Genomic DNA, 19742 nt, shown 5'->3' on the forward strand with positions numbered 1-19742 from the left:
GGAAGCTGGAGCAGGAGGATTGCAAGTGTGAGACTGGCATCAGCAACTTGGTGAAATCCTGTCTCAACATAAAAAATAAAAAGGATTGGGGAGGTACTCAGTGGTTAGAGTACTTGCCCTGCATGTACAAGGTCCTGGCTTCAATCCACAGTACTGAAAAAAATCATGAAATCATATAAAAATGATATATAAATATTATAAAAGAAAATCTAAGCAATACAAAAAAAGCATTGAAATTTAATAGTAGGTGGACTTTGTTGATGGATTGCATTTAATTGTAGAAAAATTATTTGAAATATGGTATATTTTTGCTAACTAAGATCCAAAGCCTTTTTTTTAAGATTATGGAATGAGTAATGAAAACATTTTTATGACTGATTATAGACAACTTTGCCATGTTTAACCCTAATATGGCATGTGCAAATCGCTTTTGTAGGATAGGATGAAAAGAGATTTTCCTTCTTATAGACATATAAGAGATATAATAACTAACTTTATTATGTGATTCCCCCCATTGCCACCATTTCTTGGCAGCTTGTTGAAAAGAGAGTGTTTGTTCCAAATTCCAAATTCTCCTAAAACTTTAGAGGATTTTTGACAAAGTTTTGAATTGTGTTTTAGTCTGCACTTTGGTTAAATAACCTTTTTCTCCCTTAAACTTGAAGCTCTTGATCTTCACAAATTAGGAGTGGGACCTTGACCAAATTATTTAACCTCCCTAAGTCTGTGTTTCTGTAAAATGGAGCTAATGATAACACTTTTAGGTTGTGTTGAGGGATAAATGAGATAATGTGTATAAAACTTTTGGTATGGTGTCAGATATATTCCAAGTACTAACAAGTATTAACTATTAGAAAGGCCACATGTATATGTGTGTGTGTGTGTGTGTGTATGTGTCTCACTAAGTTGCCCAGGTTGGCCTCAAACTTATAATTCTCCTGCTTCAGATTTCTAAGGAGCTGGGATTACAGGCTCATGCAAACACACCCAGCTGGAAAGGCTTTTTTGATAGGTACAAGGATGATGTTTGACTAATATGTTAGGGAGCCAGATTTGGTACATTTTCTTAATATCCATGCACTACAATAAGCTGTAAAGCCTTAACTAAAAACATCAGAAATACAATTAGCAGCATAGGTTTTTTTAAGATTTCCATTTTCTTTCACAGATTTTATTTATTATTATTATTTATTTACCCTAATTTGTTATACATGATGGCAGAAATGCAATTCATTTCATATTACATATAGAGCACAATTTTTCAAGTCACTGATTGTGCACAAAGTATTTTCATACCATTTTGTCTTCATATATGTACTTAGGGTAATCTATGTCATTCCTACCCCCTTTCACCATTTTTTCCCCTCCCTCCCCTTTGCGCTATCTAAAGTTCTCCATTCCTACCATGCTTCCCTCCCATCGCCATTATGAGTCATCATCCTCATATCAAAGAAAACATTCAGCCTTTGGTTTTTTGGGATTGGCTTGCTTCACTTAGCATTATATTCTCCAACTTCATCCATTTACCTACAAATGCCATGATTTTATTCTCTTTCAATGCTGAGTAATGTACCATGGTGTATATATACCACAGTTTCCCTATCCATTCATCTACTGAAGGGCATCTAAGTTGGTTCCAAAATTTAGCTTTTGTGAATTGTACTTCTGTAATCATTGATATGGCTGCAGTATGCTATTTTTAAGTCCTTTGGGTATAAACTGATGAGTGGGATAGCTGGGTCAAATAGTGGTTCTATTCCAAGTTTTCCAAGGAATCTCCATACTGCTTTCCGGATTGGCTGCACCAATTTGCAGCCCACCAGCAATATGTGAGTGTGGTCTTTTCCCCCACATCCTCGCCAACACTTATTGTTGTTTGTATTCTTGATAGCTACCATTATGACTGGAGTGAGATGAAATCTTAGAGTACTTTTGATTTGCATTTCTCTAATTGCTAGAGATGTTGAACATTTTTTCATATGTTTGTTGATTGATTGTATATCCTCTTCCAAGATGTGTCTGTTTAGTTCCCTGGACCGTTTATTGATTGGGTTATTTGTTTTTTCTTTTGGGTATTAAGGTTTTTGAATGCTTTATATATCCTAGAGGTTAGTGCTCTATCTGATGTGCTTGTGGTAAAGATTTGCTCCCATTCTGTAGGCTCTCTATTCACCTCAATGATTGTTTCTTTTTCTGAGAAGAAGCTTTTGAGTTTGAATCCATATCATTTATGGATTCATAAATGATATGGATTCTTGGTTTTAATTCTTGTGCTATAGGAGTCTTATTAAGAAAGTTGGGGCCTAATCTGACATGATAGAGACTTGGGCCTTCCTTTTTTTCTATAGGCACAATGTCTCTGGTTTAATTCCTAGGTCCTTGATCCACTTTGATTTGAGGTTTGTGCATGGTGAGAGATAGAGGTTTAATTTCATTTTGTTACATATGGATTTCCAATTTTCCCAGCACCATTTGTTGAAGAGTCTATCTTTTTTCCAATGTAGATTTTTGGTGCCTTTGTCAAATATAAGATAACTGTAGTTATATGGGTTAGACTCTGTGTCCTCTATTCTGTACCACTGGTCTACAGGTCTGTTTTGAAACCAATACCATGCTGTTTAGTTACTATTGCTCTGTAGTATAGTTTAAGGTCTAGAATAGTAATGTCACCAGCTTCACTCTTCTTATTAAGGATTGCTTTGACTGTTCTGGGTCTCTTATTTTTTCAGATGAATTTCATGATTGCTTTTTCTATTTCTAAAGGAATGCCTTTGGGATTTTGATTGGGATTGCATTGAATCTATATAGTGCTTTTAGTAGTATGGTCATTTTGACAATATTAATTCTTCCTATCCAAGAACAAGGTAGATCTTTCCATCTTCTAAGGTCTTCCTTAATTTCTTTCTTTAGCGTGTTGTAGTTTTCATTGTAGAGGTCTTTCACCTCTTTTGTTAAGTTTATTCCTAAGTATTTTAGGTTTTTTTTTTTTTTGAGGCTATTGTAAATGGGTGGTTTTCCTAGTTTCCCTTTCAGCAGATTTGTCACTGATGTACAGAAATGCCTTTGATTTATGGGTGTTGATTTTATATCAAGCTACTTTGCTGAATTCATCAATTCAATTCATTTCCTGAATGCTAGGAGATTTCTGATGGAATGTTTTGGGTCTTATAGGTATAGAATCATATCGTCTGCAAATAGTGATAATTTGAGTTCTTCTTTTCCTATCCGTATCCCTTTAATTTCTTTCGTCTGTCTGATTACTCTGACTAGAGGCTCAAGAACTATGTTAAATAGAAGTGGTGGCAGAGGGCATCTCTGTCTTGTTCCAGTTTTTAGAGGGAATGCTTTTAATTTTTCTCCATTTAAAATGATTTTGGCCTGGGGCTTAGCATAGATAGCCTTTACAATGTTGAGGTATGTTTCTGTTATCCAAAGTTTTTCTAGCATTTTGTACATGAAGGGATGCTGTATTTTATTAAATGCTTTCTCAGCATCTATTGAGATGATTATATGATTTTTATATGTTATATTGGTGTACTCATTTACCTCTAAGAATTTTTTAATCTCCTCCTTGATGTCTTTTGCAACCCATTGTTCATTCAGTAGCATATTATTTAATCTCCAGGTGTTGGAGTAGCTTTTATTTTTTATTTTATCATTGATTTCTAATTTAATTCCATTGTGGTCTAATAGAATCAGGGTAGTATCTCTACTTTTTTGTATTTACTAAGATTTGTTTTGTGGCATAACATATGGTTTGTTTTAGAGAAGGATGCATGTGCTGCTGAGAAGAAAGTATATTCACTCCTTGATGGATAATATACTGTATATATGTCAGTTAAGTCTAAATTATTGATTGTATTATTGAGTTCTGTAGTTTCTTTGTTTAGCTTTTGTTGAGAAGATCTATTTAGTGGTGAGGAGGTGTGTTAAGTCACCCAGAATTATTGTGTTGTGATCTATTTGACTCATAAACTTGACAAGAGTTTGATGAACGTAGGTGCTCCATTGTTTGGGCATAAATGTTTGTAACTGTTATGTCTTGTTGATGTTGTTCCCTTAAGCAGTATGAAGTGTCCATCTTTATCCCTATTCATTAACTTTGGCTTGAAGTCTACTTTATTTGATATGAGGATGGAAACCTCTGCTTGCTTATGTAGACCATGTGAATGATATATTTTATCCCAACCTTTCACCTTCAGTCTGTGGGTGTCCTTTCCTATGAGATGAGTCTCTTGAAGGCAACATATTATTGGGTCTTTTTTTAAAAAAAAAAATCCAATCTATCAGCCTATGTCTTTTTTTTTAATTTTTTATTGTTGGTTGTTCAAAACATTACAAATTTCTTGACATATCATATTCCACACTTTGATTCAAGTGGGTTATGAACTCCCACCTTCACCCCATACACAGCCTATGTCTTTTGATTGGTGAGTTTAAGCCATTAACATTTAGGGTTATTATTGAGATATGATTTGTATTACTGGTCATTTTTGTTTATTTTTTGTATTTAGCTTGACTTGGTTTCTCTTTTGGTTGGCTTTTCTTTTATTGTAGTTCTTCCCTTTGCAGATTTTTATTGTTGTTTTTCATTTCCTCCTCATGGAATATTTTGCCAAGAATGTTCTGTAGTGCAGGTTTTCTTGCTGTAAATTCTTTTATCTTTTGTTTATCATGAAAGGTTTTTATTTCATCATTTAATTTGAAGCTTAATTTTGTTGGATATGATTCTCGGTTGGCATACATTATCTTTTAGAGTTTGGTATATGTTGTTCCAGGATCTCCTACCTTTGAGAGTCTGGGTTGCAAAATCTGCTGAGATCTAAATTGGTCTTCCCTTATAGGTAATCTGATTTTTCTCTCTTGCGGCCTTTAAAATTCTATCCTTATTCTGTATGCTAGGCATTTTTATTATAATGTGTCTTGGTATAGATCTGTTGTAATTTTGTACATTTGGTATCCCATAGGCCTCTTATATTTGATTTTACAATTCATTTTTTATGCTTGGGAAATTTTCAGATATTATTTCATTGAAGAGATTGTACATTCCTTTGGTTTGAATCTCTGAACATTCCTCTATCCCAATAAATCTTTTGATGGGGTTGCCTACCTATCCCATAATTCTTGGATAATCTGTTCATGGTTTCTTACCATCTTCACTGTGAGGTCAACTTTATTTTCAAGATTGTATATTTTGTCTTTGTTGTCTGAGGTTCTGTTTTCCAAGTGGTCTAGTCTGTTGGTGATGCTATCTATTGAGTTTTTTAATTGGCTTATTGTTTCTTTCATCTCAAGGATTTCTGTTTAGTTTGTTTGTTTGTTGTTTTTTTTTTTTTTCAGTATGTCTGTCTCTTTCTTGAAGTAATCTCTTGCAACCTGTATTTGGTCTCTTATCTCTTTGTTGGTTTGATCCATGGTTGCCTGAATTTGTTCTCTTATCTCTTTGTTGGAGTGATTGATTTTTGCCTGTATCTGGTTACTTAGGTTGTTCTTTAGTACCCAAATCATTTTAGTTATGTATATTCTGAACTTCTCCTCTGACATTTCACTTACTGCACTCACTACCTATGGATTCTCTTGTTGTAGTGTCTTGGTTTGGGGCACTTTCCTCCCTTGTTTTTTCATGGTCTCTGTGTGACTTCCTCTCTTGCAGTGTAGATATGAAGTATTACAGCTTCTGCCCTATTGTCTTACAGTGTCCCTATAGGTTACCAATACCTCACTTTTAAGGAAGAGATCAATATTTCAGCACTCAATGTACCCAACATATAGCTATATATCAGTTAGCTTCTATTTTTACATTTACAGTTTTGTCACTATAATTGGAAATGATGAGTTCAGTTATCTTCAACCATATGGTCAATAGATTTGCGTAATGGTTTACAGTTTCTGATGGTGGAAGTGGGGACTGGAGGGTTGGCTGAAATGTTTATGAGGTAGGATGTGAGAATATAGAGATATGAGATTATATGACTAGTGAGAGGAAATCATAGGAAGTTGGCTGTTAGTAGGAGAAACAAAAGGTAGGCAACCCCATGCAAGACTCCCTGTTACCTCAGCAACAGGACAACTGTTATCACCCCTAGTAGAGAAACCTCTGGCGCAGCCAGGCCACAGGGACCTTGGTGACATGTTACCAGGTCCTTATTTTTGTCCCTTGATAGAAGAGGTGGTATCCCAGTTTCATGGTGGTGGCAGCCTCAGGCCTATGTGTATCCTGATGTTGTGTTGTGGAGACATGCTTTGGTCAATAAGGAACCCCAGCGTGGGTTAGCTCTGCCTCTAGAACTCTGGGCCGCGGTGGTGTGAGGCAAGCATGCTCTACCTCCCCAGCAGCATAGTTTATGAGTTTCCTTGTTGGTTATTCTTCTAGGAAGGATTTACAAGAGTTTACTCTTTGGAATGAATTCATTTTAGTACAAATATGAAGTAGGCTATAAGACTCTAGGAATTACTGTCCACCCACCCAACCAAGGGAGAGCTTTTCAGAGCACAGTTTCTGATTATGTTTCTCTTTTTTCAGTGGCTCCTTTTCCTGCAGAATAAAATCTAAATGCCTAGCATTTAGTAATGTTTGCAATCTACCTTTAATCTTCCTTTCTTCCTCTGCTCCCACAATTAAAAAAAAAGGTTTTTTTGTGTGGAATATTAAATCTAGGGATACTCTACCACTAAGCTACATCTCCAACCTTTTATATTTTTTATTTTGCAACAAGGTTTCACTAAGTTGCCCAGGCTGAACTTGAACTTGTAACCTTCCTGCCTCAGCCCCTGGAGTCAATGGGATTACAGGTCCTAGTGTGTACTACCATGCCTGGCTCATGCATGAATCTTTATGACTTGCTCACCTTTCTACCTGAGGAGATTCTATCTATCCTTCAAGACCCAACATAAATGAGACCTCCTCTAGGAAGGCTTCCCAGATACCACCAATCAGTATTAGTAATTCTCACCTCTGTTTTTTCTAGACCTAAGTTCAATGAGTGATTTTTGCCTTTATACTCTTCTGATAGCCCTGTGAAATAAGGAGATCCAAATTTTTTTTTATATCACTTCAACAACATCAACTGTCTCTGCTACAAAAATAATTAGGACCCTTGTTATTCCTGCCCCAAGGAGCTCATGGCCTTGTAAATGCCCCCAGCGGGTGGTAGGGACCGTGGTAGAGAGGCATGCATGGGAACCAGAGGCAGGGCCCACTGTGTTTGGGGGAATGTGTGGTGAACATCGTTTATTTACCTTCATCTCTAGCACTCACGTTATCCTTCCTCAGCCTCTGTCCCTCACTGACCAGATTGTTTTCCCCTTTGGCTAGTCAGTTGCAGGGCTGGGACATATTATGATGGAGCACAAGAACGCTGCATTTTATGTCCAAATGGAACCTTCCAAAATGAGGAAGGACAGATCACTTGTCAACCATGCCCAAGACCAGAAAATCTTGGGTCCTTAAAGACCCCAGAAGCTTGGAATGTGTCTGAATGTGGAGGTAAGGATGCTGTCTGTCTCTTCTTACTCCTCCAGTTTCCAATGTCATTATCTAAACTAAGGCACAGTGGCATCTCAAGGATTTTGGATGACGAACACTGGACCTTAGGCTTCCTATGAGTAAGGACTATGTTGGGTTGGTTTGGTTCTCCAGTGCTTGGGTCAGAACCTGATGCTGTGCCAATGCTCACATGAGCAAGTGAATGAAGATGGCATAGAATACACTGGTAGAAAATCATCAATGTTGCAATTGTTTGCTTTATTCACCCTAAATACATGTACCTGAGATCCAAGTAGTTCCAGTTCATAAGGAATGTTTGAAAGTGTTCAAGTGGAGAAGACTTTTTTTCCAGCTTTGATCTCAAATTCAGAGATTTTTTAAAAAAAAAATGTTGTTGTTGTTGATGTACTTTTATTTTACTTGTGTATTTATATGCTGTGCTGTGAGTCTAACCCATTGCCTCACACATGCTAGGCAAGGGCTAAGCTATGACCCCAACCCTCAGGGTTTTTTAATTTAAAACAAATATATCCTTCTGGTTGTTTTGCTAAAACTGGAAGCTCCTTTCTGAAAAGTTTTAAATCATCTCTTACAAAATGTTAACTTTGAAGCCAAGCTTGGTTAGTTTCTGTGATCTACTTTCCCATTTATTTTATTATTAAACATCTTCCTTTTGTTAAATGGGAGGAAGGCTGGCTATATGGACCTGTGTAGGCTCCAGTGGAAGATGTGATCTGGATGGTGGTTTCTAACTGACAGACCCAGCAGAGTGCAGGGGCCCCTGTAATGCCTTGTGGTTCTCCATCCAGTGACTCCCAGATACAGCATTAGTTCCCATCCAAATGACTCCAAACTCAACTACAGGGATGTTTCTTTTCTTTTCTTTTCTCTCTCTCCTCCCTCCCTCCCTCCCTCCCTCCCTTCCTTCCTTCCTCCCTCCCTCCCTCCCTCCCTCCCTCCCTCCCTCCCTCCCTCCCTCCCTCCCTTCCTTCCTTCCTTCCGATTGAATTCAGGGGCACTCAACCACTGAGCCACATCCCCAACCCTAGTTTGTATTTTATTTGAGACAGGGTCTCACAGAGTTGCTTAGTGCCTCATCGTTGCAGAGGCTGGATTTGACTCATGATCCTCCTATCTCAGCTTCCTGAAGTGCTGGGATTTTAGACGTGTGCCACCACTCCTCGCTACAGGGATGTTTCTGAGTTAAACATCAGATCTTTTAATTGAGTGTATGATCCCTCCCATATCTTTGATTTGTTGTGAAACTTCAGAACTAATTGCAAGGGTGATAAGAGGCAGCTTCTGGGCATCAGGTCATCCTTATATGTGACCTTATTAAGATATATTTATAAGCTAGGTATGGTGGTGCATGTCTGTAATCCCAGAAGCTCAGGAGGCTGAGGCAGGAGGATCACAAATTCAAAGCCAGCCTCAGCAACTTAGTGAGGCCCTAAGCAACTTAGCAAGACCTTATCTCAAAATTAAATATAGAAAGGCTGGGGATGAGGCTCAGTGGTTAAGCACTGACTTCAATCCCTGGTACCAAAAGAAAAAAGATACATTTATAGCAATAAGAAAAGTATTATTAATAAAAATATCTAACATCTATTGAATGCTTACCATTGCTAAGCATTATGCTAAATATATGATATGAATTATTCATGATATGGTCCTATCACAGTGATTCTTCAAGTCACTGTGTCACTTCACAAAGTCAAGAAGTGGAGGATTTGGAGTCAGAATCGAGGTCTGACAGCATCCAGACTCTTCCCTTGGTTGTGCATTTATTTATTTACTTACTTGCTTACTTTTTGGTGCTGGAGATTGAACCCAGGGCCTTGTGCATGCAAGGCAAGCACTCTACCAACTGAGCTATATCCCAAGCCCTGGTTGTACATTTTTAAAATGCTATTATATCTACAATTTATGGTTAAAAACAAAACCATTAAAATCAACAGAGGAGAAGTGATTAAGAATACAAGAGACAACAGATTTTTATAGCATCTTGCCAATGACAAACTTATTCCTAAGAAACATGTTCTTTAGGATTTTTTTTTTTTTGTGTGTGTGTGTGTGTGTATGTGTGTTAATGATTGTGTTTATTGTCCTAACCTTGGGGAAAAAAAGAGAAATCATTGCTTAAAGTAAATGCCCTTGGGTCCCTCTGTCCATGTGGACTGGATAGTTTGGATTTAGTTGACTCATTGAGGTAGGAAAGGACACACCTCAATGCAAGGAGATGTAACTTTGTAAATATAATTGGTAAGCGGGAGATTCTTCGAGTCACTGTGTCACTAAGATGTGATCCACTGGATGAGGGTGTAGTATTTCTGGGTCCAATTGCCATATTGATTCCAGAGTAAAGATATCTCCCTCTCTTTCCCTCTTTCTCTGGTGACTCCTGCTTGGGGTCCCTGGGCAGTGTGTAGGCCTAAGTCTGAGACATGCTCAGTCCTTTCCTATATTTTAGAAGCAGCTGCTGTTTGACTCTTGGTTCTCATCTTGTTGTGAAGCCCTGTGCGTAAACACCAGGCACTCACCAGTCACCTCCTTGGGGTGGCAGGGCAGGGCTGACTCTGCTTCTCTCACTCAGGTAGGCGCTGAGGTCAGCATAGGGTAACAGGCCTGACCAGAGTCAGATCTTATAGAAGAGAGGTGGGAATGGCCTGCCTAGGAGCCTTCCTTATCTAGGGCCATTGGTCCCCCCAGGTCTGTGCCAACCTGGAGAATATTCTGCGGATGGCTTTAAACCTTGCCAGCTCTGTGCCCTGGGCACATTCCAGCCTGAAGCTGGCCGAACTTCTTGCTTCCCCTGTGGAGGAGGGCTCCCCACCAAACATCTGGGAGCAACTTCCTTCCAGGACTGTGAAACCAGAGGTGAGTATTTGCTTTCCCCTAGAATTGAATTTCCTTTTTGAGTACTCTGGGAGTCTGGTGAAGGTTCCATTGAACCCAGCCCAGAGGTTCCCTGTGTGGTGCTTAATAACCAAGGGTTCAGTCCCTGTGCAGGAAGTGCTAGAACTCCCTGGACCGGGTCTCTCCACAGCCATCTTGGCTTCTTAGGACAGGGCTGACCAGGGATGGATCAGAGAGACATGAGCAGGTTTTGAACACGGGCTCCCTTGGTTCCATCCTCCAGCCCTCTTCCACCTCAGTGCCCTGGCCTAGAGCTCCCCTACCCCAGTACAGGTCCTGTCCCTTCTCCAGAACCCCACTTCCACTGTCTCTTCCCAGGGGACCAAGCCTCAGCCCAGCCTCAGTCTATATCCTTGATACCCACAACCATTGTGCCTGAAGATGTCAGCTGCCACTGACTGCAAGAGCCACACACTCTCTGAAGACATGCACAGCTTGCTCCTTCATGTTTTCTCAGTGTCACGAGTCCTACCCAAACCCACTGTTTGAGTGTTCATTAACCCCAGATTGATAGGAAAGCACTTCTTCATTTGGGCATAAAAACTTATTTCACAAACTTTGAAACCTTTCATGTTGCATTAATAAAAATACAGTCTTCTTGTTTTCATTTTCTTCACCCTTTCCTCACAGTTCAGTGTTCACCTGGACATTTCTACAACACTACCACTCACCGATGTATTCGCTGCCCAGCAGGGACATACCAGCCCGAATTCGGAAAAAATAACTGTATTTCTTGTCCAGGAAACACTACAACGGACTTTGATGGCTCCACAAACATTACCCAATGTAAAAGTAGGTCTCTCTCTAAGGCTTCTGTGGTCCTGATCAAGAGGGAAAGTGTCTGGGTCCAGCCTTAGAGGAGGGTAGGGTAAAGTGGCCAGGGTTCCCAGGTTCATTCAGAACCTTGTCTGTTTTTAGCCCAGCTCACAGCTATGCAGATAAGCACTGAGGGAAGGCGGGACTACAGTCTCCTCAGCTGTTAAAATGGAGATAATAGCTTTGACCTGGAGGTACTCTCCTTGTTTTTGTATGTGAGGTGCTGGAGATTGAACCCTTACCCTTGTGCATGCTAAGCACACACTCTGCCACTAAGCTCCACCACAGCCCCTACTTACCTCTGCTGACCCTGGATGCTTCCCCAGGCACACTCACAGCTGGATTTGCCCTGATTCCCCCCAACCCAGGGCATAGTTTCAGTGGGTCCTGCCCAGCATGCACTGTTCAAGGGTGTGTTGTGTGCCAGGCATCCTGCTGAATAAATCAGCTGGGCCAGCCCTGCCAGGAGCCAGGCTGTGTGTCTGCAAAGGAAGGAGCAACCCACTAGTCTGGAGAGATGAGGCAAGGTCTCTGGAGGGTATGGAAGGTTTTGATGGAGATAGTGGACAGAGCAGGAAAGAGCATCTTACTGAAGAGCCACTGAGGAGAAGCACAGACCCAGGAAAGTGAAAAGGCCTCTGGAAAGAGACCCTGGGCCTGAGCACAGAAGAGTTGGCACACCAAGTGTGCCTAGTTAAGGAGCTTAACTTGTATTTTACAGCAGTGAGGGGGCAAACATTTAAGGACTTGCTGCGTCAGATTTTCCTCCTCGCCACCTTAATCATTACATACAATTCTCTAGTAAAGGCCAAAAGTTAAGCTCAACTAATGTTGTATCTTTTTTTTAATATATTTTTTTAGTTGTAGGTGGACACATACCTTTGTTTTATTTTTATGTGATGCTGAGGATTAAACCCAGTGCCTCACATGTGCCAGGAGAGCGCTCTACCACTGAGCTACAGCCCCAGCCCCCTAGTGTTGTATCTTTAAGATAGCAATTGAGGGGAGCAAGGAGGACTCCCCAGAATAGAGTAATTTGGGATGGAGAAGGGCAGTGAAACATTTGAATTTTTGGGGTACTGAGGATTGAACTCAGGGGCACTCAGCCACCGGAGCCACATCCCCAGCCCTATTTTGTATTTTATTTAGAGACAGGGTCTCAATGAGTTGTTTAGCTCCTCACTTTTGCTGAGATTGGCTTTGAACTCACTATTCTCCCATCTCAGCCTCCCAAATCACTGGGATTACAAGTGTGCACCACTCCACCCAGCTGAAGTTCTTTTAACATCTTTATAAGCAGCCATCAAGGTTCCTCTTAAATACCTGCTGCCACAGGAAGCTCACTCTCTTTCATGATCTTCTAGCCTATTGGTAAATGAGACTTTGGCAAAGTTCACAGAGTTAGGAAATTTCCTTATCTTCCCACTCCCTGGCCTTTGTTGGCCCTTAGGACCACGTGACACAGTTCCTCAGGTAGCCATTCAAGCCTGAAGGCTGTGTTTTTCCTAATAATAACAACTCTCTATTATAATTAGAGAAGAAGAAAGTAATCCCTTCTCTCTCTCTCTCTCTCTCTCTCTCTCTCTCTCTCTCTCTCTCTCTCTTTCCCTCCCTCCTTCCCTCTCCCTCCCCCCCCACCCCCTTAGTACTGGAGATTGAACTACTGAGCTATATCCATAGCCCTTTTTATTTTTATTTTGACTCAGGGTTTTGCTACGTTACTGAGAACCTTACTAAGTGGCTGAGTCGGGCTTTGAACTTGTGATCCTCCTGCCTAAGCCTCCCAAGTCACTGGAATTACAGATGTGTGCCACTGTGCTCAGCTCCCTTCAATATTGCTCAGATTTACCTGGCAATAGTAAACACTAACCTCTTTGAGGGCAAAGACTAGATCCCTCTCAGTCCTGAACTCCCAGAGCTTTGGGTGACATGTGTTAGACAGTGGGGATTTGGTGAATAAAGACAAGGGTGGTGGGGGGGGAGGGTGTGCCTGTGCACATTAGTTAGCTCTTTGTCTTCCCTACTTAGAAATAAAATGTGGTTGTAACCAGAAAGAAAAGTGAAGAAATCTGTTTTATCTTCATCAATGGCCTCAGTCAAATGTTCTTTATTGAGCAATGAGCTCTGTTCTCCCTACTTGGACAGACATAGAAGTTCTATTCCATGGGTTCCCCCTATACTTGGACTTCTAAGCAAATATTTAAAGCTAAATCTGTTCTTTTGTTCATTAACAGCTGACCTTAGCATCTTTAGGCTAATGGGAAAATGGCACCACTCCGAGGGGTGGCCCCTTTGTGAGAGTTCACAATGACTCCCAAAGGGGGCCCTAAGTCTTATTCCCAAGATGACGCCATCTCTGTGCCCCTTCCTCCATATGGTAGGGATGTGGCAGTTCTTAAGCCAGGCTAGCAGGGGCCATGAGAGATGACTGTGTTGAGCCCTTATAACTCATGGCATTTCCTTTTCCAGACAGAAGATGTGGCGGGGAGCTGGGAGATTTCACAGGATACATTGAATCCCCAAACTATCCAGGAAATTACCCAGCCAACACTGAGTGTACCTGGACCATCAACCCACCTCCCAAGCGCCGCATCTTAATTGTGGTCCCTGAGATCTTCCTACCCATAGAGGACGACTGTGGAGACTACCTGGTGATGCGGAAAACCTGTGCGTCTCACCCTCTGCTTCCCTCTCTTCCTAAGGCCAGCTGGGAAGCCTGAGGACCTGCTCCCCGGGCTTTAAATGTGAGGAGCAGGCTAGACTGTCACCCCCGTATTAGAACAGAGATGGGGTGTAAGTTTATAGAGTTGCCAAGGAATGACACATAGACTAAGGGCTGGAGATGTAGCTCATTCATAGGGCACTTACCTAGCATGTGCTAGGCCCTGGGTTTAATCCCCAGTGCCAAATTAATACTATTAATAATAATTTGACTAAAACCATACATCAAGGCCTTTTACTGAACCCCAGAGGCAGGGACCCTGCAAGTCATTCTTCTCCTCTGTATTCACTGGGATTTTTGGACCCTCTCCACTGGGACATGGAGAGGAAATGAGGCATGTGCAGTGCTGGCTCCAGACACTGCCTCACGCTGGATAGCAACTCCTGACTTGGGGAGGGACCAAGGCATGATGCAGCCAGAAGGGGCCCCTCCCTCTATCCTGACTCATGACCTAAGGTCCATAAGGGATGCCACCATCAACACAGCTTAGCAGCAGTCCTCTGAGTGGGCTTAATTCCAAATCCACCTCTTATTGGTACTATGATCTGGGCACTGCCATCTCCGTAATGATTAAAGTGGGGAAATAATAACTGCTGTCTCACAGGGTTATTAGATGGACTAAATTTGTTAAGCACTTAGAAAAATAATGGCAAGCCAGGCACAGTATCACACACCAGTATTCCCTTCTACTCAGGAGGCTCATGTGGGGGGATTGCTTGAGCCCAGGAGTTCAAGACCAGCCTTGGCAACATAGTGAGACCTCATCTCAAAAAAATAAAACCCAAAACAAAAACAAAAAAAAATCAGTAGAATAATAATAGCACATTGAGCTACTATATAAATATTTCCTATTCTTATTAATGGTTACAATGTCTGATGTCAGGTGAAGATTTGAATCCCAACCTTATCCCAGATGGGCTCTGTGGCTCTAGGTGCGTACTTACCTCTCTGTAAAAGAGTTAACAGTTGAACCCACTTTTTGTGGTTTACAGAGGATTAAATGAGAGAAAGTCCCTAAAATGGGTATTAGCACACTTCTGGGTCTTGAGAAGCATGCATCAAATGGGGGTGAGTATTATTAGATAATGGCAGCTGGGCTCTGAAATTCAAGGGCCCTCTCCCCACCTCTGCAGTGTGCCCAGCCACAGGCAGCTCAAGCCTAGCCTTCCCTGGAGGCTATTCTATTCCCAGTGCTTTACTGTTAGGATGAGTCAGCTAGACCTAAAGGGCTCTTCAGCGTACCTTGTTTTATGGTTTGAGTATTTGAAAAGATGAGGATTCATTGTCTGCCCACTCAGTGGCGTCTTAAATGACACCCTCTCCAATTTCACTCTGCAGCATCGTCCAATTCAGTGACAACCTATGAAACCTGCCAGACCTACGAACGCCCCATCGCCTTCACCTCCAGGTCAAAGAAGCTGTGGATTCAGTTTAAGTCCAATGAAGGGAACAGTGCCAGAGGGTTTCAGGTCCCATATGTGACGTATGACGGTAAGCACCGTGAAGCTCGGACAGTAGCACATGACAGAGGCGTCTCTAGTTTGAACAGAACCAATTTCTGAGCCAGCTGGTGGATTGCTGACAAGCACACATGCTCAGAAAGGCAGCCATGGTGAGGGGAAAGAACATCGCTGACTCACAAGTGCCACATTTTAAGCGGGCATTTGGGGACACTGACTACAGGGATGAAAAGATGGTTTAGAAGATCAGCTTAGTGGATCGTGGGCATTGAAGTCAGACAGCCCGGCTATTATCTCATCTGTGATTCTGTGTACCATCTCCAAGCCTTCCTTCCTTCCTTCTTTCCTCCTCCTCCTTCTCCTTGTCCTCTTTCTCCTCCTCCTCCTTTTTTTGTTGCTAGGCATTGAATTGAGTTCAATGCATGTTAAACCCACACTGTACCACTGAGCTACACTCCTAGTTGAGTCTCATTTTCTTAATGTTTGATGAGGATAATCATTAGATTTAATGTGAGAGTTCCTAAAGGACTTGGTGTAGTACCTGGCACACATAATTGCTCAATAAATACTTCTTATGATTATGGCTTTTATTGTACAGAATCCTGAAGGAGGAAAAAAGGCCTGAGTTCTGGTTCTGGCTCTGCCACTGACTTTCTTTGTGACTAGGCAAGTCAGATGATGCCTCTAGTTTCATTTTCTTCATTTTAAATGAAGGAGTGGTCCTCCTGAGCCCTGGGACCCAACTCTCTGAATAGGTTGATGAACATTTATGGAGCATAAAATGAATTATAACTTGTCCTAGAGGGCTTCATAGTCTAGAAGGGAAGAGTCATCTGTCCATTCATGAACATATTCATGCATCTACCCAACAGATATTTAATGAGCCTCTGCTAGGCTAGGAATTGGGCCAAGTACTGGAGACAATCTGGTTAATGATATGAACACAAAACTGTATATATTGTCATAGATGCTTTAACAGGGCATATACACAGCACTATGAGCACAGAAAGGACAGCAGTTATTTTGCATGGATTTTTGGAAGGAACAGAATATAGTCTGAACAGATTTGGGTCATAATAAAATATAGGGGGCATAAATGGGGAGGAAGAATATTCAGGAAGAAGGAAAGGCCAGAGGATGGCATGTGTGGGGTCTGATTTGACCAGTGAGTGGGGAGCATGGGGCTTAACAGTGAAAGGAGATGAGGTGGGAAGGGCCTTGAGGGCCAAGTTTAGGAGAGTAGACTAAATCTTATAGGGAGCCATTGGAAGTTTTTAGGTAAAATGCAAAAACTAGATGTTTAGAAAAAATAGCATTCTCTGTCTCTCTTAAAAACACTTATACATAATTTATTTCCAACATGTGACAACAGCTAGGATCATTATTCCTGTCCTGCAGTTGCCTAAAGTAATGTCAAACACCCAAGACAAGGGCTTTTAGTGTCTGACTCCTGGGGCAGACACAAATGCCTCCCACATGCCTCTGCTGAATGAGACAGAGAGCCTAGTCATCCACCTGGAAGCAGCTAATGGACAACCTGTCCTGTGGGAATTAGGAAGGAAGCAGAGCAGACGCAGGGGCTCCAGAATACATGTCACCAAGGCTCACACAATTTAGTGTAGCTGTTCTCATCTCCGTCTTTGTGACACAGAAAATATCTTGATTTTTTTTTTTAATTAAGAAAAAGAGTTGTAGCTTGAGCCAGGGCAAGTTATGCATAGTCCTGGATAGGCCCATGAGAGTGTACCAGGCATGTGTCATAGCAGAAAAGTGTCGAAAACTGCCACTTTGTCCCTCCAGAAGCCCCTCAGGTCCTTACTCAGAGTTTATATTTTAAAACTTGTATTTTTGTATCTGATTTCAAAGCCCAAAAGACTAGAAATTACAGTCAGAAGGTGCGGTTGGGGCTGCTGCAGATGAGCCTCCTGACTGCCACAGAAGGGAGAGGATTGCAGTCCTGGCAAACAGGTACTGAGCATTCCTGAGCACTAGATATGTCCTGAGGCACCTTTTAATGGTACAGTCCTCATAGTCACTCCATATATGACACATTTGTTTCCTGGTTTTACAGATGAGGCCATTCAGGTTTAGAGATTTAAGTAACTGGCTTAAGGTCACAGTATGACAGACACAGAGCTGGGATTTACCTTTGTCTTTTGGACTCCAGAGCCTGGGTTCCCACTTGCAATGCTTTTCTGCTTTTCCTAAGGCCTGGAGCAAGGAAGGAGACACACTAGCTCTTAGAAGCAGAGGACTTTTTTTTTTTTTTTTTTTTTAAACAGCAGTTTAGAAGCATTTGGTGCAGTGGCAAACCGCTGTCTAGAATATTACAACCATCTATATTCCTAGGGGTCAACTCCCATCAAGGACAGGAGCCACTCCTCTGAGGTAGAGACATTGCAGCAAGGGGATTCATGACTTAAAATTAAAAAAATAATAATAAAATAAAACTTGTACACTTGCTCATATTCAATATTCACTAACATAAAAGGAGAATGATACCACATTAGTAGAGTAGCAATGACGTTGTACATGTACCAAATTAGTAATTATATATAATATAGTGTTAATTTCCACTCACCATCTCTTGACTGAAAGGAACTTTTCAAGAGCTTCTCCCGCACAATTTCAATGATGTTCTCATAATTCGTGTGGCTTTGTAGCACATGATATGCATACAAAGAGGCATTTTTAATGTCTGGGATTTGAAAAAGATTGTGCTTTGCATATGCTTGATTTGAATTATGACTGTGGGAAAGAGACTAGACTGTAAAGATGGAGGGCTTCATTTAGAGAAGGATTATCATGTGCACTGCATTTAATGTATGTCAGGACAAAAAATTATTAGTGAAAAAATGAACAGTGCTTTCTTCCTCTCTGGCCAGCCGAATTCTTTACCCTCAGCCCCAGTCAAATAAAGGAAAGATGAATTTTGCTTATTTGATAAGAAGCTTGATTGTTTAATGCTAAACAAGGACAGAGGGAAGGGAGGTAGAGAGGGAAAGAAAAGCCCGGATGAGCTCCCCATGGAGTGCACACAGACAGAGAAGAGCAGAGCACCAAAGACTGAGCCCTGGAACCCTCCTACAATAAAAGGCCAAGGAAAGGAGTGAGCAGCCAGTGAGGTAGGAGGAAAACCAAACAGCAAAGTATTCTGGAAGCCAAGAGAAGAATTTGATCAAGGTGGAGGTGTGACCAGCAAGTCACATGCTACTGATATGTCAAAGGTTGAAGGTCACTGCTGATCTCAACCAGCAGTTTTGGAGGAGTGATGGGGGACCAAAGATGATTGGACTGGGTTTAGGAGAAGAAGAAGAGAATTGGGTACTGCGAGTATTGACCATTCTTTTGAGGGGTTTTTCAGCAAAAAGAAGCAGAGAAGTGGGGTGGAAGCTGGAGGGAGAAATGAAGTCGAGGGAGGGATTTTTTAAAGATCTGAGACATAATTGCCTGTTTGTATGCTGATCAGAAAGATCAATAGAGAATTTTTATCATGTAGGAAAGAAATCAGAGAATTACTGGCACAGATGCTCTTGATTTAGTGAGGGAAGATGGCACTGGAGTGCCAAGTGGAGGGATGGGCCTCAAGTGGACACAAAGAGGGCTCATCTGAGGGAAGAGAGGACAGGGAGACAGGGGCAGAGGTCTGTGGCCAGTGGAAGTGATGGAAATCTGTGCATGGGTGTTCTCTGATGATTGTCTTTTCAATGTCAGTGTGGAAAGTGTTCTGAGATAGCCACAGAAGGGACGCTTCTCAGAACCTTATCAAAAATGAAAGAGCACATTTGGAGATAACTAAACCATAAGAATACAAAACATGTCCTTTATTCCAACAGAAGACTACCAAGAACTCATTGAAGATATTGTTCGAGATGGCAGGCTCTACGCATCTGAGAACCACCAGGAAATACTTAAGGTGAGTACTTGTCTCTAGTGGACATGGTGTTTTTCACAGAAATCCCAAGTACAGTCTTGAAGTCTTTCCTGCCACCTCTCAGACTCGGAGACTGCCCTTGACCAATGCTCAGTTTCATAACTTCCCCAGACATGATTTTTTAAAATTTATTTTTTTGGTATAGATAGACACAACACAATGCCTTTATTTTTATGTAGTTCTGAGGATTGAACCCAGGTCCTCCCGTGCTAGGTGAGTGCTCTACTGCTGAGCCACAATCCCAGCCCCAAGACAGACATGATTTTTTTTAAAGAACAGGCTTTTATTTTCAGTGTTGTCAAGTGAAGTTGTATTTTTCAATTTGGAAATTTGTAAAGGGGCAGTTTTGAGGAAGACTTGCTTATAAATCCAAGACAGTGGTATATAGTATTTTCATATTAATTCCAA

At 41.3% G+C, this 19742-nt stretch overlaps 1 protein-coding gene across 3 annotated transcripts in view; it reads left to right on the top strand.

Annotated features, from left to right (window-relative positions):
• The window catches only part of Scube2 (signal peptide, CUB domain and EGF like domain containing 2), a 77760-nt gene that overhangs the window by 54136 nt on the left and 3882 nt on the right, over positions 1-19742 (top strand). For all 3 annotated transcript variants that reach the window (XM_046438295.2, XM_046438296.2, XM_046438297.2), the window contains 6 exons: positions 7316-7486; positions 10196-10363; positions 11033-11194; positions 13688-13885; positions 15279-15431; positions 19237-19316. In XM_046438295.2, coding sequence (XP_046294251.1) covers positions 7316-7486; positions 10196-10363; positions 11033-11194; positions 13688-13885; positions 15279-15431; positions 19237-19316 — 932 coding nt within the window. The remainder of the gene's footprint in view (positions 1-7315; positions 7487-10195; positions 10364-11032; positions 11195-13687; positions 13886-15278; positions 15432-19236; positions 19317-19742) is intronic.

The sequence above is a fragment of the Marmota monax genome, unplaced genomic scaffold (assembly GCF_021218885.2).
Source record: "Marmota monax isolate L192 unplaced genomic scaffold, Marmota_monax_Labrador192_F-V1.1 WCK01_AAM20220418_F8-fsc00061, whole genome shotgun sequence".
Lineage (NCBI taxonomy): Eukaryota > Metazoa > Chordata > Mammalia > Rodentia > Sciuridae > Marmota > Marmota monax.